The 25,949-nt window shown below is 43.9% G+C and overlaps 1 protein-coding gene across 4 annotated transcripts in view; it reads left to right on the top strand.

The window, feature by feature from the left end:
- The window catches only part of Dop1R2 (dopamine receptor 2), a 59,327-nt gene that overhangs the window by 9,710 nt on the left and 23,668 nt on the right, over nucleotides 1-25,949 (top strand). For all 4 annotated transcript variants that reach the window (XR_015290548.1, XM_086902448.1, XM_086902449.1 and 1 more), the window contains exon 2: nucleotides 10,652-12,159. Coding sequence is in view for 3 of the 4 variants with exons in the window: in XM_086902448.1 (XP_086758574.1) it covers nucleotides 10,952-12,159 (1,208 nt within the window). In the remaining variant the exon portion in view is untranslated. The remainder of the gene's footprint in view (nucleotides 1-10,651; nucleotides 12,160-25,949) is intronic.

Genomic DNA, 25,949 nt, shown 5'->3' with positions numbered 1-25,949 from the left:
TCGAATGGAAATGTTTCAATACAAATCTTCTCGATGATCCCCAACGCGACGAAAATTGCGATAAATCTCGTTGAAAATGATTCTCGCCTTCAAATATAAAATCTTTCAAATATAAAATTTCAAAAGGTTCAATCTCTCTTATCGAAAAATCATCATCATTCTACATTTTTTCACTCATTTGATTTTTTCACATTATGCCACATATACATCCATGTACAAATTTCTTATTCTCGAAATAAAAATGTCAAAATTATACGCGTGCGTGTATAACATTTGGCACGAAAATGCCAAATTACAGAGGAGAAAAGGAGAAAACGTTGTTACAACTCTACTCCAACGATCCTCTTATCCGGAGAGGATTTTCGATCGGAGAGGGAATCGGGTTTCTCGATGTTAAGAAACATCGTTGAACGCATTGTGCTAACGGAAGAAAGAGAGAGGGAGAGAGTATCGAGAGTTTTTCTGGCCATTTGCCGGCGTATCGACCACGGATGGACCACTCCTCCGTTCATCCGTGAGGATCAAGTTCAACGATGGCCTTCTTCGTCTACCCACGATATCGAGCGTCGGACGCCGGATGTCGAAGGGGCGCGGGCAGGGTGTAGATGCCAACGATAATAACTGCTAAACGATGAACGCCCGTAAATAGCCGGCACGGTGGCGCGGTAAAGAACGGGCCATAAATAAAACGTGCAACTTGCGCGCGCGTATCAAGAAAAAGCAATTTCGACGTTGCGCGCGTCTGGTTGTTAACCCGATTCCTCTTAATCTCCACCCCCTCCACCGAGACTTCGCCCCCCACGAAACAGACGCGATTTCGCTCGTCTCTCCTTTCTTTCGTGAAATATTGCGCGTAAGAGATAAAGAAACGTCGAGTCGAAAAGTTTCGATGTAATTCGATGGGAAGCGCGGGATATTTAAAAATCGATGGTTAAATCGAGACTGTGCGACGCCGAACCCTTCGAGCGGATATTTGATATCTGGCCGGATTAATGGTTGTTAGAAACGTAGCGAGTCTGGAACGGAATCTAAATCTCCTCGTCCGTGAATATATCGCGACATTTAAGCGTAACAATCGTAAAGCGAGCCACCACCACCGCGTTGCAACTCCGCGTGGCGCCATACGACTTTCCACACGAATGTTTGTTATCTTCGAGAAGAATCTTCGTAAAAGGGATTCCAAATCAAGAATGCAAGTCGTGAAATTTTTTAGTTTCATCGACCCTCTACTTTAATGTCACGAGGCGATCCGCGTGGCGCCTTTTCGAGACGTAAAAGATGTACGTTGTGAAACGATCCATCCATCGCATAAACGCGAAATTCAGACGATTCCCTCTCTCTCTCTCTCCCCTATTTTTCGAGAAAACTTTTTTCCTCTCGGAATTTTATTCGAATCTTGCCTATTCTAATCCACATCGAAGCTTCGTTGTTCGCTTTCTTTCTTTCTCTCTGGTCCAAGCGGATGATGTTGCTCGAATACGAGTCGGTGCTGTCAGCTTGTTAGCGCGAATGAATATGGATTATCCGGCAGAAGAGGAGGAGACGGGAAGGAAGGAACGCGGAGGTGGATTCTTTCCAGGCTGAGCAAGCTGAGCGTCGTGGATTTGCAATTTCGCGGCCATGTTCGTGACGATTTCCGTGGGAATTCGCATAGGTTTGTTCGTGGAAATGGAAATAGTTGGCGTGACAACACGATAAATCGCGTTCTCAGATTCGATTCGATCTCGAGCGGGGCGTTAGCAATTACGCTTCAATTAAAATCATCCCTAGAGATCTCTAGAAAATTCTCAACCGCGTGGAAATGCCATTTTTCCACGGATCGTTTACGATTCACAAATCGCGAAGAATAACTTGATTCGTCCAACTTTTTACCTCGTCAGGTGAAAGGTTAAAGGGAGGAGAAATTTTCCACGCCTATATTTACACTTGTATTTATCGCATTTGCGCTTTGGCCCTTTTCAATTCCTCCTTATTCATCGAGTAAAAAAAAAAAAAAAAAAAAAAGAAAAGCTTCCTCTATTCCAATTTTCAATAAGCCAACACCACCTCCTCCTCTTCTTCTTCCCTTTTCGGAAAACTCATATTTTTCAATCTTGGATCGTCGGATGTGGTAATGGCGATAGAAGAAAGACGTTAACTTTCGAGAGTTGGAGGCGACGGAGCAGGAGGATCCAGGTTTGATCCAGGTTTTCGTGGAAGCGTCACGAAACGGTTGTAAGATACGAGAAATACGAGTTGGATGCACAAGAGAGGAAGGGGAGGCGGCGAAGAAATTCGATTAAAGGGCCGGCGGAAATAAAAATAGACGACACGGATTCTCTCTTCTCCCCTCCGGCCGGCATCTGTGGCGGCGCTATCGATTATCGGCGAATTCGTACGTCGGCTTCCGCTCGAGAGCGCGATCTAATCTCTCGAACCATCGCGCTCCTATCGATCGCGCTCCACCATTTTTCTCCCCTCTTTCGGAGATCCATCCATCCATCCATCGCCTTTCGACGATTCCGCGAAACGCAACAGGTGATATTTTTCGAGAAACTCGTTAAAACGCTAATAATCGTTTGCTTAGAATCCGGCAAATAGATCGATATCCCCCTTCTTTGTCTCGCCTTCGTACGAACCGACTTCCCTCCTTCCAACAATCCTCGTCCTTCCAACAAAGGGGAAAATTCTACGGGCTTCGTCGATCCTATTTTCTTTCATCCTATTTTATCAGAGGCTGGCTGCACTCGCCACGTTACAATGCTATTGTTAAAAAGTTTCTTCCGATCCTCGTTTTTTTCCAAGGGGATCGACGGAGGAGTTGGGGTTTTTATAACCCCTCTTTTAAAGGAATACGATATCGCGGTATAAAATTTTACCTTGCCTAAAATTCCTCCCCCGAGAATCACCGAGCCTGCCTTTTCTCATCTCGTTCCTCTCGGCGGAAAATCTCGACGAGAGATATAACGATTCGATCGTCTCGTCCTTCTTCTCTCTCGAAAATTAATAATACTCTCGAAAAACTCGTCGTTGTTTTTCCACGAGTTGGCGGGGAAACAGAGCGAAGGAGGACAGGAGGCGAGAGGCGAGACGGCAGGTTTCAATTTCGGTCGGCTCCACCCGAGGAGGGCGATTGGCTCGATTCCAAAATCGTGGCTCGGGTGTTATCGGAAGGATAAATCGGAATTACGCGTTAATTCGCAGTAGCGAGCGAAGCGATTAAAGCGAGAAATTATTCCACGGTTTTCGCGAGAATCGGCCAGAGTGGAGACGCGCGTTGTTCCCGCCATCCGATTCATCCGCCTCGACGATCAACGCCTCGCTTTATTTCCACCTTCTTCGACTCTCGCGATCGATTAAACGAGCAGCGCGCGTTCCATCCCATCCCATTCCTCTCCAACCATTTCTCCATACATTCGTATTCCAAATGCTTCGCTCCTGCATCGTGGAGCATGTATACGGAGCCGTTTCCGCGATTTCGTTAGGCCACCCCCGTGGATGCAACCCCATTTTGGGAGGAGAGTGGAAGACAAATATAGAGCGCGGTCCAAGTACCGGGACTGTTGATATTTTTCCTCTCCAATTTCGCCTTTGCGTGTTCTCTTCCTTTAAATTAAAAAAAAAAAAAAAAAATCGAGACGCGATCAATTTTTTGAATCGCTTTCGAATTTTTTTTTTTTTTCTTTTTTACCAAATCTTCTCGGATCGGAGAATGGGAAAAATCTTCTTCTGAACGAAGAAGTTTTTTTTTTTTAAACAAAGAGGGAAACGTAGATAAAGAAGCGGACGAAGAAGTGTAAATTTGTTTCGAAATTCGTTCGATCCTGTGAATTTTCTTTGAAGAGGGAGAAGGGAAGAGAGAGAACAATGGCGATCTCGTTCCGGCTTCCAATTTATCTCCGGACGAGAAGAAACGGCCCTTTTGATCGCGTCACCATCTTTGATCTATCGACACGGCGCGAATACCTCGCCCGCAAGGAATTTCGTTCAATTACGAGATGTCGACGGCCATTGATTCACATCCACGGGGGAAGACCCGACTCGCGCATAAGTTTTAATCAACTTCGGACCGTAAACAGGATCCTGCTTTTCGTACGATCAAGTTTCATCACCTCGGCCATCGTGTCTCGACATTTTCTTCCAAATAGTTCGAGGAATAACTTCGATAATTTAGGAATATTTCTCCTTTTCTTTACTTCACAATCAATTCCCTCGAAAAATGTTTTCGATATCGCTTTGCAAATTCTTCTTCTTCTTCTTCTTCTTCTTCTTCTTCGATGTTTAAAATTCGTAAGCAAAGGTTTTTCCATCGAGGAGAGAAAAGGGTTTCATTCGGTTTTATCGGATCGGGCGGCCGCCACTTTTAATCAAATTACAGATTTTATCCCGCGTTATCCGATCTTGTCTGTTGGCCGACCCTAACTTCCATTAGGGGAAAGGCTAATCCGCGCGGATAGACGACTCAGCCGGCGTCAGATAACTCATATCCTATCGATGAATGCATCGCCCCCGCAACGTGAATTCTGAAGCCGGGATCGGAGAGATTCGCGAAATTGGTGCTGCCGCCATCGGATCTTCATCTCGCTCGCTCGCCGATGGAAATCGCGCATCGCCATCCATTTTCTTCGTCCGAGAATGAACCAACTTTTCTTTCTTTCTTTCTTTTCCTCCATTTTCTTCGACGGAGAAAAATATATTACTTACGGCGAACAAGATTGGTTGGAAAATCGATTGGAAAGAAAGGAACAGAGAATTTCGTATCACGAGTTTTCATCCTCCTTGTTCACGCACGTCGAACCATCCGATCCAGTGCCGTAAATCAAGTGACGCGTGGCAGGCAAAGGTTTGACTGGGCAGCGTCTCGGCTCATGCGTGTAACGCGATTAAATAATGATCATCGGGCCACCGTTCACGGGCTCACGTGAATACACGCACAATTTAACACAAGAGTGAGAAAAAATGACGTAGAATCGTTCGAAGGACGAGCGTGGGCACGTGTGGATCACTCTCTCTTTGACTCGCTTTTTCTTTTTTCTTCCTTCTTCTTTTATCCCTTCCTTATCTTTTGTCACGATCGGTAAGACACTTCTTCTTTCTCTTTCCTTGCCAACGCGAGACGATTCTTCGTTACGATTTTTTTCTTTTTTTTTTTACTTCGAGAACAGGAACTTTGAAAATCCTCCAACATCCGAACGAAAAATACGAGGAAAAAATGGGGAAAAATGAGGAGAGGGAACAATCGGGCCGGCTGTCGAAGCTTATTAGACCATGACGCCCAATCACTTCCTCGATAAATTCGTTTCGTTCCGACTCGTAATTGCATTTGTTTTGCAACAACGACATTCTTCCCTTCCGCTTCCCGCTTCCTCTCTCGCTCTCTCTTCTTCTTTTTTTTTTCAACCGGACGCAAACAATGAAATTATCCTTCGTTCGAGGAAGGGCTAGCCTTACCCTCTGGTGAAAAATCGAATCGAAACCACTTTGCTCCCGAGGGATCGAACGTCATCGAAAGAGAAGGGAATCGTGTAACGTAAGCGATTGCCGGCACGAAAACTTCGATCGATGGATCGAAATGTTTTAAATGTTGGGGAAACGGAGCCTTTTTAAATTGAATTTGCGCCGATAAAATGCGAGGAAATAAAATTTCACCGAGAATTTTCTCTGCGTAAAACAAGAATCGCGAAACCAACATCGTGAAAAACATCACCCCGTGAAATTTCGCGTTCATCCTCGTCATTTTTAAAAATCGTTCCCAATCATTCACGCATTTATTTCGACATTTCTTCCGGAATTTTCACTTTCCTCGTATTCCTTCTCTCGAGTCGAGGCGCGCCCGATCGAACGTGAGGATATTTCCTTAAAAAGAATTTTGGAATTTTTTCGAAAGATGGGAAATTTCACGCGATCGAATCGACGGGAGGAGAAATATGGATCGATATTCGTTCCACGAGCGAGATGGTGGAGAAAAGTCAAATAATAGGATCGAAAAAACGGGTAATTGAATTTCCAACGATTGCTCGATTCGAACCTTTAACCTTTATTTCACGCGAGAGAGTGCTCGATCCCGGGACAGACAAAAGCTGGGAGTCACACTGGTTTCCGCCCGATTTCACCCTCGACGCTTACATGCATCACGCCCCCGAGACCGGTCGATCGAGATCCGATCTCACCTTCGATCCTCTCCGATAATCGAGAGGAGGAGTGGAATTCCCGCCACGCTCCCTCGTTTCCCAAAATTAAATTCCCATTCCCGTTTTATCTCCTCGAGACGTCACAGCCGAAGTCGCCAACTTCAACTTCCAAACTTCATTTTCCGCGTGTTTGGTCATCGAGAAGTCGACCACTCGTTGATATTCGATCGTGGTGAAAAATCGCAGGTGTTGTACGCGTTTTAACCTAATCCTGTTACAGGGTTAATAAAACTTCACTGAAACTCTATCTATAATTTTATTATTAAACGTTGTTACCAGTGTCACTATTCCGTAAGTTGGCATCCTTTTGTTTGTCTTCGATCGCCAATTGTTCAGTTACTACCAAAATATATCCATTCGGTTAAATCAATATATTTTTTATTCATTTTTCACCATAAATTCATGCATGACCAACCAACAAATCCGCTTCCTCGCGTATCGCTCTCGAAAGATAAAAATCAATTCTTCGATCCGAAAATTTTGACGCGTGCCCGAGTTTGAGAGAGAGAGAGAGTGTGTGTATTTGCGCTCGAGAAAAGTGTTTACACTCGTCAAAAAGGAAAGAAAGAGGGGAAAAAAAGGAAAAATCATTAGCGTTTCCCGACGAAAAACACCCGGTTGAGGATATAAACGAATGACGATGCATCGTTGTTATTACTCGTATCCTATCGTGATTTATATATGATGGAAAGATTTGAAGATTCGAGAGACGACGACTCTCGGTCGTTTCATGCGGCAACTTCTTTATTCACGCTAGATTTCGTTATCTTCGATTCACGAGAGCGCGGTATTCCTTCCTCGCCTCTTTATTTTTTTATCAGAGAATAATAGGAAACTTGTGCTTTAAGATGCTTTCGATCTTAAATTCCAAACGAAACTATTCCTCCTGGCAATCTGTCTAATGTGTTAGTTGAGATCGTTGAGAAAGTTTGGAAATCTTGAACAAAAAATTTCGAAAATAAAATTGATCGTTAAAAAATTAACGAGAGAGAAAATGAAAGCAGCGATGGGGATAGCGATGTAGTAAGAAATCGAAAAATTGGAGCAACGAATCCGGAAGTGATAGCTCCGATAATTCGAATTGCGAATCGGAAGCAACGAAATCTCGATTAACGATCTTATGACGCTAATGCAACCATAATTGAAAGTTGCTGGGCTGGCTGTTTGCCCTTGCGCCACCATTGCTTAATTGGCCGTTTCTCTTCTCGCGATCGTTCATTTTGCTCTGGGAAAACGAGGGAATTCGAACGGATCTGCAACAAGAGAAAAAAAAATAAAATTCTTTCTAAGTGCTCAGCTTGATCAATTTTTATTATATTTAAGAGACGAAAATTTACCTTCCGAAAATGCAAGAAAGAAGATCGATCATCATCACTGTCATAAATGTATAAAGGCGATAAAAGCTCGTGTCTCTTCGATATATACATATTTATTCGTTATTCGGTATTTATTCGCTCGAACTCGTCTCGCGGGATCCCGAGGACGAGGCGACGTCACGTTGAAACACGGGAATTTCCTCAAATTCTCCGATTCTCGATCCCTTTTCGCCTTTAAGGATTCATACGGTGAGCGCGTGTATTATGCATCATCGATCCTGTGCATGATCTCGAAATACGTTTGCCGCCAACGAGAAGAACGGTGTCGAAAATTCAGAGGGGGGGAAAAAATATAAATACATCGAATTATTTATTTAATCAAGCATATTTTATAAAGAATTTCGAAACTTTATTATTTCCAAAGCGCCCTTTGTCCCCCGGAGAAAATTGCCTCGCGAACGAGCCACGATCCTACGACGAATAAATATCGTAACTTCATCCGTTAAACTTCTCCTTGACAAATTGCCATCGTTCCACGTGAAAAGTTTCTCCATCTCGAATCGAAAGAAAATGAAACGTTCCGAGAAGATAACGCTCTCTAATTTGTCCCAGTCAAAACACCTATCTATCCCCTTATCTCCTTCCCTCCCCTTCCCCCTTTCTTTTTTTTCACGAGCTCGATTCGTCCAACGATACTGCTACAGTTCCAAACCTGACCCACTATCGCGACTGACTTTCCCCTTCTCGTGATCACCGAATTATTAATAATTGACCTTCGATAGTTTTCGAACGAATGATCGATATCGTACTTGATGGATGTACAAGAGAGCGAAAAGCATTCACTCAATATATATATATATATTCCTAAAAACGACACGTAACAATGTTTAAAAAAAAAAAAAAATCAGCGAAAAATCCGTCGAGCTACGATAGCTACGAATGAAACGACGAATCGAATCAGTAACCGCTCCCACGTTGAACAACAGCGGTCACGACGATACTCGACCCACGCACCCTGATCCACGCGTGTCCCTGCTAATGGAATATCCGTGGCGCTCGAGCAAGCCTGCAATGTCGTATCCTCGAAACAGTGTCGCTTCCACGACACCCTGGCGCTCGATCGGTGGTTTCAGCGTTTGGGGAGTCGCGACGAGACGATTCGGGATTCCTGTTTCGCCTTACGCGCGCAAACGTCTCTACGAGGAAAGTTGAACTATTCGAAAGATGGTGATGGAGAGGGTATGGCGTGGTTGGCGTTCTCGCGAGAGATGTTTCGCGATTGTTGAAAGATCCGGATTACTTTATATACGAAATTTCTCCGGCATTCTATCGCTATTTAATTAGTTAGCTACGCCGCCCACGCTCGGAATTTCGCGACGCGTGCTCACTCGTCGGATTTAAATTCTTCCCGAAGGTTTGGCTCGAAAGTCTCTACTTTTTACTCGAATTTTCGCAATGATCAATTTAAATCGTCGAATCGAATCTTCACGTTGAAGAATTGCGTTCGAGTTTTGGGTAAATGATTATTCGAGCGAGTTATCATTATTAGGAATTCGAAAAAAAACGAAACGAGATGAAAGATACAGAGAGAGAGAGAGAGAGAGAGAGAGAGAAGAAAGGAAGAAACGGTACTTTTACATCAGGTAGTTTTACGGCACGCTATTATCGAGACCAAGAGTTAAATGGAAACAGAAGTGGAAACGGACGGGAATGGTAATCCTGGTCTGGAGATCTGATCGATTCGCGGCATGCCGGCAGGCATCTGTTCGAGCACACATTCGGTCGATTTAATACCGTAATTTCGTAGAGCACCAATGGTAGGCAAACTTTCGGTAAGTGCTCTCTCTCCAAGTAGACCTATTCTCGGTGCATACACACGTCAGAAATCATAAGCTTGCGCGTACCGGTCCCAAGTCCAAACTGGATCCGACAAATCTTCGAGGTTCGAAATTAGCGCGTCTACAACCGAATGGCCGAATTATCGAAATATCGAGTGGATCGGAAGAAAAGGTTTAGAGAGAGAGAGAGAGAGAGAAAAATACATCACCCGTCTTTATACACTTTTCAAAGGCGAGAAAGAGAGAGAGAGAGAGAGAGAGATCGGATTAAAAATATATCCTTTAACGCATTCAACGCTGATGACGTGGAGGATAAATTATATCCTTCTCTTTTCTTTTCTTTTCCAATCAATATTCCGCGCTTAATTTATCTTCGATAATCCTCCGACAATCCTTCCCATCCGAATTTATATTATTTTAGAATTGTTAAACCACTACTCCCAATAGTTTCCCGCTAATTTCGAGAATTTTGTATTACATTCGTGTATATTATATTTCTACGAATTGTTTTTCCACGAAAACGAAAATCGATATATTCGCCATCGAGAGAGATAAATTCGCCCCCCGGTTTTCGACAAATTCGCGACTTCCTCCTCTTGTTCTCGCGCATATATATCCGTAGAAATGGAAGGGTGTGGAGATTCGAGGAATTTGTGAGGCCAATTCGACAAAGTGCGTTATTATCTGGGCCAACGTTGAAAGTCAAGAATAAAGGAGGGCGGTTTGTTTTCAACGTAAACGAGCAGTTGGGCCGGTTCGATACGCGGCGGCGACGTTGCAAGGTTTATCGGCCCTGACACGTGTTACGACAACGGATTTGGCGGTTACGATGACGTGGAAGAGGTGTGAACGAGACAAAATCCAAGGCTGGCCGAGGAGGGGAAGGGGAGGGGCGCGCCACCATCCCAGGGTCGATCGTGGAACCGATCGAAACCCCTTTGATCAAGTACCGGTAAACATTCTCCCAGGTCACGGATGAAAGCTCGCCTCTCCGCTGTTTTCAGCCTCCGGTCTGGCCACCAAATCGCACGCCTCTCCCTTTATCACGCTTTTCCCCTAGCTTAATATAGACGTGCACGCCGGCACGAAAAAAATTGCTAAATCGTTTACACATCGGCGAAAGTTTCGGCGATGAAACGTTGCCCGCGTAATCGACGATTATAATCGCGACCTACAGATATAATTTTCCTCCTCCTCCACGTTTCCATTGAAGTAAAAAAACGGAAATCGCGCGGTGTAGAAATTCAAATTCGTAGAAATACTAGATAGAGAGAGAGGAGGAAGGAATAGAATCTTACCAATCTTTCTCTCTCTTCCTCTGTTTCAGATCCTCTGGAAAACACGAAACTGCTTCCTGAAATTATGAAACCCGTCTAGTCGGGGAACCGGCGGCGTCGGTTCCCGCAGTTTCGAATTTCGAGAAAGCTCAACTTCCTCCCTTCCTCCTCTCGAGCGAATTTCGAGGAGCAAGAGAACTCGATCGGGGAAGCGTTGGCTCGAAAAATGGGAGGGCAAAGGATCAGAAGGAAGAAAGGCGGCGTCGACGAGGGATCGGCGACCTGATCCTGTGATCTCTGATCCGAAAGAGCGCGCCGAGATCTTGGTTGCGCGGCGATTGCGACGAAAAATGAACGAAAGCGCGGTCTATCTGCTCGGCTCGGAAGAAGAGGGAAACGTGCCTAGCAACCAGCTGAACCGAAGCTTCTACAGCGCGAGCTACCCGCCCCAGAACCGTAGCCACGACGAGGAGGATCTGTGGAACTTAGCCACGGATCGAGCCGGCCTGGCCATACTGCTGTTCCTGTTCTCGGTTGCGACCGTGTTCGGCAACACGTTGGTGATCCTAGCCGTGGTCAGGGAGAGGTATCTCCACACGGCGACCAATTACTTCGTCACCTCGTTGGCGTTCGCCGATTGCCTGGTCGGGTTGGTGGTGATGCCGTTCAGCGCGATTTACGAGGTGTTGGAGAACCGATGGCTGTTCACCACGGACTGGTGCGACGTGTGGCGCTCGTTGGACGTCCTATTCTCAACAGCCTCGATCCTCAATCTCTGCGTGATCAGCCTGGATCGTTACTGGGCCATCACCGACCCGTTCACGTATCCGAGCAAGATGAGCAGGAAACGGGCCGCCATACTCATTGCGATCGTGTGGATATGCTCGAGCGCCATCTCGTTCCCGGCGATCGTGTGGTGGAGGGCCGTACGGACGGAGGAGGTGCCGGAGGACAAGTGCCCGTTCACCGAGCACCTGGGATATCTCATCTTCTCGTCGACCATCAGCTTCTACCTACCCCTGTTCGTCATGGTGTTCACTTACTACAAGATCTACAGGGCGGCCGTGATCCAGACCAAGAGCCTGAAGCTGGGCACGAAGCAAGTTTTGATGGCCTCCGGTGAACTGGAGCTCACTCTCAGGATGCATCGGGGCGGTGGAACCAACACGGACGCGAGACACCTGTTCCGCACCGCCTCGAGCACGCCCGAGGACCTCCAGGATCTCGAGGAGCCGCTCACCACCATTCAGCACAACAACTGTTTAACCAGGGTCCCGTCAACGAGGATCAATAAACAGCACAGGGGCAACAATTTCTCCTTGTCCCGGAAACTGGCCAAGTTCGCCAAGGAGAAGAAGGCCGCCAAGACGCTGGGGATCGTGATGGGTGTCTTCATCATATGCTGGCTCCCTTTCTTCGTCGTCAATCTCTGGTCGGGTTTTTGCTCCCAGTGTATATGGCAGGAGAAGATCGTGTTCGCCGCTGTTACGTGGCTCGGTTGGATCAACAGCGGAATGAATCCGGTCATATACGCCTGCTGGAGCAGGGATTTTCGTAGGTAAGCTCTCTCTCTCTCTCTCTCTCGCTTGCTTCTCTTCGATTTTCTTTTCGTCTTTCGAAAAGTATCTCTGACGCTCGAAACGGACAATATTCATCGGATATATATCGTTCATGTTAGGTAAACTTATTTAGATGAGATCACTTAGTTGGTAATCGACGCAGGAGAGTTAAAGAGAGACGAACTGTTAACAGGAATTAAGCGACATGCGGATAATACAGTCAAGTCGAAATTTGGAACTGAATGGAGGGATGTACTGTCCAAACAATTAGTGGACGATAGGAGGAAGAAAATATATCGAAATGGGAATTGGGTTTGGTTGGGAAAACGTTCCGACCGCATACGAGAATCGGCGAATTGTCGGGATGGAATGACGGACGAGGCCTCAAGGGTCCTATTAAACCGGGCAATCTCGGATAAAACGGGATAATCTTAGAGCGACATGGGTCTGCATCGATAATCAATTTTCGCTAAAACGGCTACAAGGGGAGACGGATAGAAGGATAGAAATCGTTTGAAAAATTATTCCACTTCGCCAATCATAGTGTTTCTTCTGATTAATTAGTAAAATCCAAATAAAAACCGGAGAATCCGATCAAAAAATTCTCGGACGAACGATGGAATCGTTTGAAAAATTATTTCACCGATCACAGCGTTTTCTCCGACGCTAATTAACTTAGTGAAGTAAAATTGAAAAACTCTAGGATCAGAGAATTCTGAAAATTCGGAAACGAAACAGTTTGGAAAATTATTCCGTATATGAGGGAAAAGTATGGAATTGTACGGTTTTCTAAATAGAATTAGAAAGCCTCGAAAGCATCGAATCTATCAACGACAAACAAACGAAATGATAAAAACTTCGACTTGCTTTTTTTGTAAACGCGAGCAGGCCCATTTAGTGAAAAGCAGGGAATCGCTAAAGGCCGCGACGGCGTTTCATTCGTACGCCACGATGACAAATCACCGGCGTAACTTCCGGCGTGCCGTTCGTTCCTACGAATGGATGCGCCGAATAATGTTTGGCGACAAAGTTTCAGGAGAAAGCGGAAGGTATGCGAACAACGCGATTTAATTACGCGTTGGCGCGCACACGTTCGCGAAAACGGTTCGAGCAAATGGTAAAATGGAACGTGAAAACTTCACGGGCAGGGATGGAATGGATTTCGGTTCAACGCGAAAGAATTCTCGTTGTCCCTTTAATTAAATCCTACTTACTATCGCCCGTTAAACTTTAAAGCTGAACGTCCGCCGTCCTCGAACGCAGCGCTCGCCCTTCGAACTTCACTGAACAAAAGGGATGAGTCCCTGGTCCATTATCGATTATCGATATCTTATTGATAGCTTTTGATATATCGTTAAAATATCCTTAATGGAACAAAAATGGCATCAATCCTCTACCCTTTTTCTTTTTTATTCGAAATTATCATTGCCACGCGTAAAATATATTATATAAAAACGAACAAACTTCGTTGAAAAATTACATCCTCGTTTTATTCTTCGATCACATCTATTCGTTTTAATCACGACTCTTAATATTACCATATCTATCTATCGATATGTAGCTTTTGATATATCGATAACGTTAAAATATCGTTAATGGAAGAAAAATGACCGCGGTATCTATCCTCTTGTTTCATTCAAAATTATCATCACGCCACGTAAAAATATAAACGAACAAGCTTCGTTGAAAAATTACGTCGTCGTCATCTTACTCTTAAAAATAAATATCCGTAAGTATCCAAACAATAAGAAGTGACAGAAGAATATCGCTCTCGTTACTTACTTTCGTTCGAAGCACTTACATTTTTTCTCATTAATATCATCGATAACGATATCCGGAATCAAAGCCGAAAAATACGCGGAATTGGCGCGTGATCCGCGTGAAATCGATCGATGCTTCCATCAATCTTTTCCCGGTATCCGAGCGTGGAAACGAGCCACCCTCGAGGCTGATTTTTCAAAAAGTCGTTTTGCCGAGCGTATGTTGCGGCCCACGCGCTCCCGTGTAATACTGGTCCGTGAAAAATGACGACACCGTTCAACGATAAATAACGGTGATATCTGTTGCGACGGGAAATGCGGAGAACGTAAGTGAAACAGAAGGCGACCGAAAGGAGAAGGAAAAGAAGATATTTACTTGGATAAAAAGGTGGACTGGAACGACGAAGGATGGCGCGAGAACAACATTAACTCGATGGATCGTGGAGGGATGGGGAGGGGTATTCATCTCAATCCAGACTCGCTCCTTTCCGCGAAAAACTAACACTCCTTCCTCGAGCATCCACGCTATTCTCTTGTCCGACTCGTCGCGAGAAAGTCGAGAGGGGAAAAAAGAGATTCTTCTGAATCGATCGTTTTATCAATGATTCTAAATTTTTATCGCTCCGCTATATCTACTTTATCGCAGGCAGCGTTCTTTTTTTACACGTCATTTTTTCTCTTATCCGATAAATCGTCCAAATTGTTATCTCGCGACACACTCGTTACATTTATAACAAATTATATATAATCCCGCGCCGCGAGAGCGATTTAGAAGGGGCCGTATTCACTGACAAATCGCGGAGGATTTATCGCTGATTCGTGAGCCAGTTGGCGCTTAATAAAGAAAATATTAGACCGCTGTGTCTACCTACGGTTAAGTTACGCGCCATTATTATCTGAACGGGGTCAAATTGTTATCGCGCGTGTCTCTCTCTCTCCCAGTGTGTACCCCATGCATAATGTGCGTATACGCTCATCGATATTCCAACGATCAGTCGTTTTCGCTCACGGGGACGAAATTGTCGTGTCACCGAACCTCTCTTTCTCTTTCTCCCCGCTCGACAACTATCCAGTTTCCTGTACAAAATCTTCGAACGAATTCGAAAGAACAAGAACGACAATTGGAATTTATCTCGTTTCGGTGAATAGAGAGGGAGAACGAATGGAAAGATGGGAGACACGGTGGAAAGAAACGGTCGGAGGATAGAGAACAAAGGAGTGAGTTGTCGATAAAATTCGCGGGGAGACGAGATTCATGGAACGATCGTGTCCATCCCCCCCCCCCGGATGGTTATGCTTGCCAAAAGGGATATAAAATCTCAGGGATGATTTATGATTTGGAAAATGAAGTTGGAAAATGTTTGTTTAATTTGTCGTTTTGTTCGTCGTCCCTGCAAAGTTTTTCGAGAATAAATAAGATCTCTGAGATTTAATAATAAAGGGATGGAGATAATTAAAATTTATCCGAAAAAATTGGTTGGGGGATTTGTTATGTAAACTAGGGGCACGGTAATCGGTGCAAATACTCCGCTTCTTCGAAGGAAGGAAGAAAAAGTCGATGGCGTCCAACTCGAGAAACTATTCTCGAAGGTGAAGATAAACGAGAGCAAAATGGATGAGAAGTACTATGCAAATATTCACTGCCGCGCAAATTAACTCGACGCCAAGTTTGGAAAACCTTTGAATACCTCCCTTCCTTCCTTCCTTTTCTTTTCTTGTACGAACAAAAAAAAAAGAAGAATCGAAAACACGTGTACTTATAATCAAATAATAATCAGATAAATATCAGATAAAACGAGAACGAAGAATTGATAATCTTTTGAAAAGAGGCGGGAAAAGAATGGCGCAAAGGGTAAAACGATTTCTTAGATATTAACCGTTCGAAAATTATGTTTCGCAAAAGACAAAAGAAACGTTTTCTCTGCCGGAAAAACGTACGTGTATGACACCGTTTCCGAGACCTCGTAAAGATATTTCGCATTTCCGATGAAATTTCAAAGGTCGCCACGGCATTAATGCAATTTCCCGAGAAAATTTTAGGGTCAACCTCGTTGGTTTCTCGCTCCGCGCGACGGGGACTCATTCCCAAAATTGCTTAATCGAATAAACGACAACGAAGCGTGGGGAACAGTCGGAGAAATAACAGGTTTTCACTCGTCGACAAAGAAGATTGGAAATAAAGCAAACGTTTCTTCCAAAGATGTATATTCTTCCTTTGTTCGGATTCAACTTTTTTTCAAACGTTCCTTCTTTCTTCCTAAGCTCTCTCTCCTCGAGCTTCTCGAAAATCTCGAGAAAGCTTTGAGTTAAAAAAACAGGCGACTTTTTTCTCGACCTTTTTCCCCACCTCGAATTTACGTTTTCGCGCAAGGGATTTGGGAAGATCGAAGCAACCGTTTGGAAAAGACTCGCAGTTTGGAAACCGCCTATCCGTTTAACGTTAATCTCCTCGATCGAGAACCAATAGTGTCGAAACTATCGGTAGAGCATTATTTATTCAGGACGAGACGGCCTGCAACGATCCAACCATCCCTTAAATTATCATACACGTTGTGTACGCGAGAATTTCCAATCGTGCAATATGTATTTGCAGCGATACGAACTTTGAATGGTGGCAAGTATCGATTTCGTCGTTTCGATCTTTTGTTTCCTTTTTTTTTTTTTTCCTACACTTTCTACGAAAACGGGGATCTTACTTTTCTCCTCTTCACAGACGAACGCCTACGTTTAATATAATTGTAGGCGAGCGATATAATAAATTCAGTCACGCGAAGAATTCCGCATCGAGTCAAGGTTTCCACGTCCATCCGTACAGATACCAAATAAAATTTTTGGTATATCGGGGAAATTTTCTTTATTTGAACATTTATCGTTACATTGGCGCAACAACGCGCAACAATGTCACGTCGGGACGCCATATTGGAAATTTTTGAAGCTCGCGTCACTTTTCTTGCGGCGACGTGGAATACGAAATGGAATTGTAATAAACATTGTACGTACAACGAAATCCTCGAACGTGAACTCGTGCTTTCTCACACGAACGCTGTTTTCACACGTTTTCTTCGTTTCCCACCTTCCCTTAATTCTTGTCGACTCGAAAATCCTTTCGATCGCCAATTCAATGTAAATTCTATAAATCGTGTAAATCGGTTGGAAAAATGAGAAACGAGATGATGACGAGATAAAAGTGTTACACCTGGTTCACACCTCGAGTCGGTCGAGGCAAAAATACTCCGCATTTCCATCTATTTTGCATGTCTGCGCGTTGCACAATGTGGCCGGCCCGCGTAAATTAACGCATAAGCGAAAATAAGAAGGGTCTGAGCATCGCGGTAAAGAGAAGCCGGAATGGCGAATATTAAATTACATTTCCGACACCATGGTTTATGGAACAGCAGCTTAGCCTGTTATACCATGGCTAACACGATTCTCTATTTCTTTCGAAAGAAAAAAGAATTCATTTCCACGTTTACACATTCTGTCCATTCATTGTTGAAATACACGAATGCGTTCCTTTTCTTATTTCTCCTCTTCTTTCTCCATCGATGAACCACGACTTTCTTCTCGAGCAAAGAGCCAACGACGAAAGTTGAAAAGACGTTATTGTACGTACGATGGCGCGCGTTGTTCGAGGAACGAGCACGAAAACTCTACGGATCATTACGAATTTCTCTTATTACTTACGTTCATCGCTTTCAAACAAATTCCCTGATATCGATTCGTCGAAAAAACATTCTTTCGATTATTCTTTTACGAGAGCTCTTCCTAGTCGTGAAAGTTTTCGGATCGGTCGACCATCACATGGTAATAAATTCTCGACCGAAAATTTGCCTCCTCTGTTTACTACCACCGAAATCTGACTCTCGTTTAATCCACAAAAACCAAAAAAAAAAAAAAAAGAAACGCGAATATTTTTACGAAACGAGACGCAATTCGCGTTAATTCCGAGCCAATTGCGCGATCCACGTTTAATTGATCCGTGCACACGTGATGAATATTACAGATGATAGAAGGATGGTTAAGAAGTGTCGATGAAAATAAATGAGTCAAAAAAAAAAAAAGAAAAGAAAAAGAGGGAGACGAGGCAGAAAATAAATACACGAAAGGTGAATTAAAAGAAACGCGTTGAAGCTGTTGCAACCACGACCGTGCTTTTTTTTTTTTTTTTTTAGACTTTATTTACGCGCGCGATAATTCGATGTCCATCACAGGTAGGACAAAGATCAAAGAGATCCCGTCGTCGGTGGAGGATTTCACGGAGGATGGGCCCGTCATCGCGTGCAAGGAAACTTGTTTAAACTTTTAATAACACGTGCGCGCGGGGACAAATGCGGCGGCGGTGGAAAAATATTTCAAAGGAGAAATGCCCGCGCTTCTTCCCTTCCACGCGTACAAAGTGTGTGTACACACAAAGGGGAGGGAAGAATAAAAACTCCACAAAGGCCTTTTCCTTTTCACCGATACGCGGTTCACCGCCGTTCACAAATTAAACCGCGTTCTCTCGAGGAAAGGAACCGCGCTTGAATCTCTTCACTTACGAAGACATCCCCTAAATGGTGAAGAAGGAAGGACATAAGGAAAGGATAAATTTGGAAATTTTGTCGGATACAAAGTCGGTTATCGATTTCGACTTGAGAGATGCCGGAGAAAATTGATGCATTGTCCATGCATTGATTGCAAATTAGCCCAGTTCGCCGGTCGGTGTCCGTGAGCTAAATTATTATTCCAAAGTTGGAAACGGTAAGAGGCAGGCATCTTGTTCATCTCCCGAAAACCGATGAACTCGCCCGAGGCGAGTTTCTAATAGGACATTAATAGGAGCAAGGAATGAGAATCTTCTTACTTGGACGTTTAAACGCACGGAATCGGATTTTCTGATTGCCGTTTAGTTAATTATTTTTGACATCCGATCGAGGCTAGTTCGAGTTGTTTTATGAGAAATGGGGGGAAAAATCTTTGCCAATCTTTCCTTGTTCTTTAATAACTCGTTGTGTGAGTTCACGAATAATTTTTGGCTCTTTCTTTTATCACTCTCGATTACAAACCGTGATATATTTAGGATCAGCGATTAATAACAATTCGTTACGAAATTTTTACGAATACGAACAGAATATGAATGGACCTCGTAATCTTTTTATTCGACCTTGTTAAAATTTTAATTCCTCATTTCTTTTTTTCTCCTTCTTTTTTTTTTTTAAATATTCAACTCTTATTTCTCTATTATTCTATTATAAAGAAATCTTTCCAGAGATGGGCGAGATTACAAATTCAAAATATGAAAAAAAAAAAAAACTACTGAAATACCGAGGGGTTGATTTCATTCCCTGCATGTACAACCCATTATATCCGTCCCCTCCACTCCATCTACAAACTTTAAACGTTGAAATCAGGATTTTCGTGTTAGCCCTCGCAAGATATATGTATGAAGGAAAGATTTCCGTAACCGAATACAGATATCTCTTTTAAACAAACGAGCCACAATTATTCAAATGTGCACGATCCACGTCAAACGACGTTGAACGACGAACGAGGAATGGATTTCGGTCAGAGGAAATAATTGGCTCGGTCTCGGCGAAAATTTACGGCGAGATCCTCCTCCAATTAAGGATAACTTTATCCTTGGCGAGCGGTTTTTCTAAATTTTTCTTTTCTTTTTTTTTTTTTTTAATTGCGCCGCATTTGGGGATGTAACAAGCTTTGCTCAACTTACTCAACTCCCGAAAGATGCAAACGCCAACGCTTTATCCTACCTTCTCAGCTTTCAAGAGTTCGATTAATGGATCGAACGGTAGCCACACGTAAGAGGATCGCCTTTCAAAACGGATCCGCCTATGATAATCCGTCTACTCGTTACGAGGGTTTATCCGACGTGATGTATGGGATCTATGCGATTAGACGACGTTTGATCAAGGCTGGATTTTTCCCTCCTCCCAACTTTTTGGAATCGATCGAGCAAGGAGGAGGTAATTGTCGACGAATCTTGGGATAAAGAGAATCTCGGTCGAAGATAGACAAAAAGAAGAAAGAAAGAAAGAAAGAAAGAAAGAAAGAAGGAGGAAATTATTCGTTGCGCCTCCAAGATTAAGAGAATTAGGAATATCTATAATAATCCCCGTGGATTAAACGAGATCGTGGCACGGAACGAGAGAAGAGACTGGCCGGGAGATCCCGCTCTAGCTTCGAATCACTCGACAGGGAATTAAATATCGTGCTTCCCTTATTTCACCTGCTGAATCGTATTACGGAATGAAAACCGGTAAAAATACACCAGAATGGATTTTAATTAAACGAAAGCATAGATTTTTCCCCCCTCCATCCCTCGAGCTTCTTAATTGGCTCGATTAATTTATTTCGAGTATCCAACCAACCAACCCTTTTCCCTAACCGTTAGAGCAAGACTTAGCCGTTATCGATTTCTCTCTCTCTCTCTCTCTCTCTCTCTCTCTCGTTTTAACGCGCATCAAAAGATCCAAAGATTGTCTACGATCCTTCGACAATCCTTGCACTTCTTTTCGTTTCGAGCAAAAAAAAGGGGAGCGGAGGAAGAATTTCAATCGAAACGGAGGTGAATCCGTAAGAAACCGCGTAATTTTCGAACGCGTGGATGGTTAGAGAGAAAAACATCCCCCTCCGTCGATGTGTGGATCGACTTTAAACTTGGCGGAGAGGGGGAGGAGATCCATGGGGGAATCCTTGTCCCGAAAGACAGACACGAGGATAAGAATCGCTGAATTACGCGTCTCTCTGTGGAACACGTATAAATAAATGGCTCGTGTTCGCGATACGAATACACAGAACAAAGAACGGGGCAAAGCGTACGGTAAACGTTTCTTCTTTTTCCACGATGTGGATGTGGAAAAGGGAGGGGAAAATTGGAGATCCAAGGTTGAGGGTGGACAAAACCTGGGGAGGGGAGGGAGGGGGGGGGCTCTTTAGCAAATTACTTTTATTCATTCCCGCGAAATGAGTTTCGAAGCCGCAGAGAGAGAGAGAGAGAGAGAGAGAGAGAGAGAGAGAGAGAGAGAGAAACCTCTTCCTCTCGTTCCAAGATGCCGAGGAAATCTAAGAAAAATTCCCCGCCTTAAACGCGTTCCTCGCTTAATGGCGGCTTTGCGAATCCCAGCGGCGACGCGTTCTCGTTTTTTTGGTCGGGAAGCGAGAGAAATCGGTATACACCGATAAATGATACCACTTGGGGTATTAATTCGTTCTATTTATCGCTCGACAAATTTCAACTCTTTAACAGGGTTTCGTTATCGGGAAAATGCTTTTTTTAAAAAGCGTGGTGATTCAATTTTAAATCCTCTCCTCGAATTAGGTTGGAGGTCGAAGAGTGTTGAGAATGTCGCAAAATTTCACGGGAGATCGAGTCAAACATGGAACGTTTTTTCCTCACATTTTGAAAACTATCTCGTGCAAAAGTCATCAGTAAGGAATTATTTGTTGAAACAAACAATTCTAAAATATTCTATTCTAAAATATTTAGAAATTCGATCCACTTCTTTCCTTTTTTTCCCCCAACTCTTTTCCCATCAGAAGAATAATTTATCCTCGCGGTGCGGGGAGGAGAACCGTTCAAATCTCAATTACACGTCGAAGCGAAATCCCGCGGGTGACACGCGCTGATAGATCGCACGTCTCGCATTACGAATCCGCCAAGAGTTCTCGTACATAATGCATTCGTCCTGGAGCGAGCGTCGTGTCGGTTAGACGTTTCAATGAGCCAACCCGATATCGAGAACCAACCGACGAACTTTCTCAACGCGTGAGACGATTTTTCGATGTCGGCGAATTCCAAATTCTAACCTTTAATTATATATATATATATATATATATATATATGAAAGCAAAGGTTGGTCGACGTCGCATTGAAGCGAGAACCGCGTGGAAAATTAATACCGGCGCGAGTAATTTGCGTTACGTAAGGGACACGTTATGCAAATGGGGGTTAGGCGATACACATAGGTGTGTAACTTGTCCTCCCGAGTCCACTTATTACGCCCTCCCCTGATAAAATGGACGCGTACATTCTCTCGTACACGGCGCATGCATTCAGAAAGAGCAGCGCGGACTATGCAATATATAACCGCGAAACTTGGCCCAAATTGAATAATCCCGGGAGAATAGCGTGGAGAACAACGGTTTCATTATCGCGAAACAAAAAAACGGAAAGATGAAAGGGGAAGATTAGAGAAGAAATATGGAAAAATAGTGTTTAGTAATACGATATATTGATATACGCGTGAAGGAAATCGATTCGAATATCGAACGAAAGTATCGCTTTGTTCGAAACCTGCTGTGAACAATCTGCTGTTAACGCATAAATCGCGTGTCTTCCGGAACCGTTAAATTTTCCACGGTGGAAGAAAGAAGAGAGAAAGCAAGCGGCCGATTCTACGTATCTGGCAATCGCACGTGTCGCTATCACGCTTCACGGCCCCTTGCCTGCTCGGGTAAATGCAAAATCGATAGCCTCGTACACACGCTTTCTTCGCACGGCCGTGTGCAGCGGGATGGATCTCGCCGTTTCTTCTCGACCTCTGAAAACCGAATAGCCCCGATGGCGGCCGCTGGCCAATGGTTATTAATACACCCCTCCCCCGATCGATCGATCGATCCGTGGCTCCAAAGTAGTCGCGGGGCCGGTTGAAAGGGCAGGCCGTTTTTAAAAAAAGGGACGGCCAACTTGCCCGTCCAGCCATAGAGAGAGAGAGAGGAATCTCTGAAAAGCTGAAAATCTCGAGCCATCCCGCTCGACCGATTTCCTTCCTTTCCGTAAATAAATACGTCCCCTCCTCCTCCCTCGCTCGTGACCATTTACCCCCTCTCCTCTGCCTACCCCATCCCCATCCCCGCCCCCGAAGGATCGTTGTTAAACCGGTTTACATAATCGCGGCAAACACGATTAGAGGGAACACGGTGGGTGGCGCACGAGCGATCATCGGGGCGATCAATAGCGAAATCATGAATGGTTGGTTCCTCTTCATTGGGGAGGAGCGAGGAGCAAGGATCGGGATGGGATCGGTAAACTGGGTGCGCGACTGCGATCAACGATAATTAGACCAAACGGTTACTTCGAATCCATTAGCGGCCGTACGCAGATATTGCGACACGTTGGATTTACCGTGAATGTCGCGCGCTTACCATTGATCCCTAATGGCGGGATCGAATGCGATACATATTCACGTTAATAATACCGATTAAATCAATTCCGCCTCGGTTTTGATACCGTTTCGTTTCTCGGTTTCGATCGATCGACGGATGGAGACTCGAATTCGAAACGACGAAAGCAGTTAGAGGTAGGCAAGTGCATATCCTTTGCACGACGATTCGGTACTTGAGAAATAGGGTGTCTTCTTCTGTCTCCCCTCTATGTCTCTCTTTCTCTCTGATTCGGGCTATTTTCAACTTTTCTTTCGAGAAAAACTTCCCTTTCTTGCTCGTGCATATCCCCTCTTTTATTCTTCACCCCTCTTGAAAAGAAAACAGAGTTTTCCAAAGTACTTAGGCACTTGGATTGATTAATAAGATCGGGGAATCGCGGCGATCATTCGGTTGACTCGGGGCAGGGGGGCGGAAGGACGGATAATCGAAGATCGTTGGGAAGTTTCGCGGGCTATCGAGAGTTTCCTTCCCTCCCCCTCCAGCTTTCGATTATTATACCAGACGGAGAACCACGTTTACCAAGTTCTAGAATCTAACGGGAGTTAATCGCATCTTTCCACCGATCGAGCATCGATTCTCGAGGATTCAAAACCTCGAGATCTCCGATTTAATTAACTCCAAACCCCCGAGATCTCGAGATCCGTTTAAATCCACTTCTCGGTTTTGAAACGGGAAACGGGACTACCGCCTACCGCACCTTGCTCGACGATATCGCAAGTGTTAACGTTAATACGTCGAGGGAAGGAAGGATCGTCCGGAAAAACGATCGCAAGAATGAAACGGAACTCTTCCCGAACGAATGGAAGAGACGAAAATTAGATAGCGAGATAATCGAGAACGTTGTAACGTTTAACTTTCTTTTTTCATTCGGATCTATCGATGATACGTACATATCAAGCGTTTATAAAAATGTGGGATACCTTCGGAAGGTGGATTCTAAACACGAGAAAAAAAATTTCATATATACACATACGTCCGTATAAGGCTTAATTAACCAGTTATAAGCATTTTAAGTTTGCATTAGATTGAGCGAGACGGCGAAAGAGCGAGAACGCTCGACATGCAATGTCGCTTGTGTAGCGGAGTCCCTCGATGAAAGTAGATATACTGATATTTTTTTTATATATATAATTAATTATTTCGAATGAATTTCGGTGTAACGTAATATAACGTACGTGTTATGTAACTTATCTCGAATAAGTTTTAGTAAATTCCAGAATATTAACGTATTAACGTATTATATCACTTTATTTAAGTATAATCTTTCTTCGATTCTGCCTTATCGGACATATGATATGTATATGAACTTTTTTATCGTTCTAGAATCCTCCAAAGATATCCCACATTTTTAACATAAACACCCTATATATATATATCCAATAAAAATAATGGTTTATTATTTTTATACAAACAAATTCCTTCGAACCGAACGGCAAGATGAAAATCTTTGTAAATCGACGACGTATAGACGAGGAGATTCGACGCGGGTATGCGAGCAGGGATACTTTAAATTTCTCAAAGTTTCTCGGTCGGGTCGGTGAGAATATTTACCGTAAAACTTTGGCGAACGTTTTTCGATTCTGGAATACGCGTTCTCACGTGCGAAGAGAAGAAAGGATGGACCGATACAAGAGTTTCGGTCCATTGCGCGAAAGGTGCAGACCAGAGATTAATTCTTCGAGAGAAGTTGCTACGCGTCTGGAAAAATTTTTCATCCGTGTTCCGTCTCTCCCAAAAGGCGGGCGGCGAAAATGTAGTTTTCAAGATGAATAATTCACCGGTAACGCCCCTTCCCTCCCTCCCTCCTCTGTATACGCGCATCCTGGACACAGAGCGAGAAGAAATTGCAACTACGGATTGAATCGTCACCGCGGTCGTCTTCGCAAAAAAAAAAAAATGGACACTTATTGAAAGAAAAGAAAAAAAACATATGTCAAAACTTTGGATCAAAACTTTGATTAGTTGGTCGATGGCTCGCAGCAGGGCGTACCAAACACGTCTTCCAAGAACAATTTCTGGAGAATCTTCCATCAGTTGCCCTGTGCAACGACATGGACCGGCTTGAGAGGGAAACAGAGGCGCAAAGTTTATATAACTTGCATGTTAGACAAGTAGCAAGTGACGCGAACAAGAGAATACGTATTATTATCTTTGCCAGTGGGAAAGTTGGACTCGAAACGCTGTAAACGTTGCTAGATTTTTGAAAGGGTCGTCGACACTAGGTGACCTCGGTTTCGTCTACAATTGCGAGCAGGCGATGGGAACGATCACGATTATCTGATTATCGAGCAATCGAGGGATTCGTTATTGCACAGAGTATGGAAATTAATTTTATTAGAGATAACAAGTGATTCATAGAGAGAAGTCGAGGATACCTTCCGATACACTCGGATATACCGTTTGAAATTATTTGTAATTTTCCACATGTTTATTCGAAATATCGTGGAGGAAACGAGCGGATGCGAATGCTATCGAGAGATTTGAAACCGTATAAATTTGATGTTTAACAAAATGTCGGTTGCATTTAACGCGATTCAACGCGGTTTTATACATATATATATATAGAAGTCGGTCGGTAATTCCGAGCAGAATTCAACGTATTCCGTGGCTTCCGCACGTAAATTAAATAAATCCAGCCCGCGCGTCCGATTCTACAGAAATTTTCACCTTTAATACGACCGAATTCTCTGTTGCACGTTTTGTTCCTCGTTGGGGACAACGGGCCTCGTTTGCGCAACTTTGATACACGTATACAAGGTCGCTCTCGTTTGCAAAATGCTATGAACATCGATATCAAGCTGTGATTTTAGTTTACAATATTCGATAAGAGATAGCGTAAGAACGTTATGGTATTCACAATTCAT

This window comes from Apis florea, unplaced genomic scaffold (genome assembly GCF_048593485.1).
Source record: "Apis florea isolate Af1SG1 unplaced genomic scaffold, ASM4859348v1 contig_2272_pilon, whole genome shotgun sequence".
NCBI classification, from domain to species: Eukaryota; Metazoa; Arthropoda; class Insecta; order Hymenoptera; family Apidae; genus Apis; species Apis florea.
Note: the sequence above shows the minus strand (reverse complement) of the source record. Positions and strands in the feature narration are given on the sequence as shown.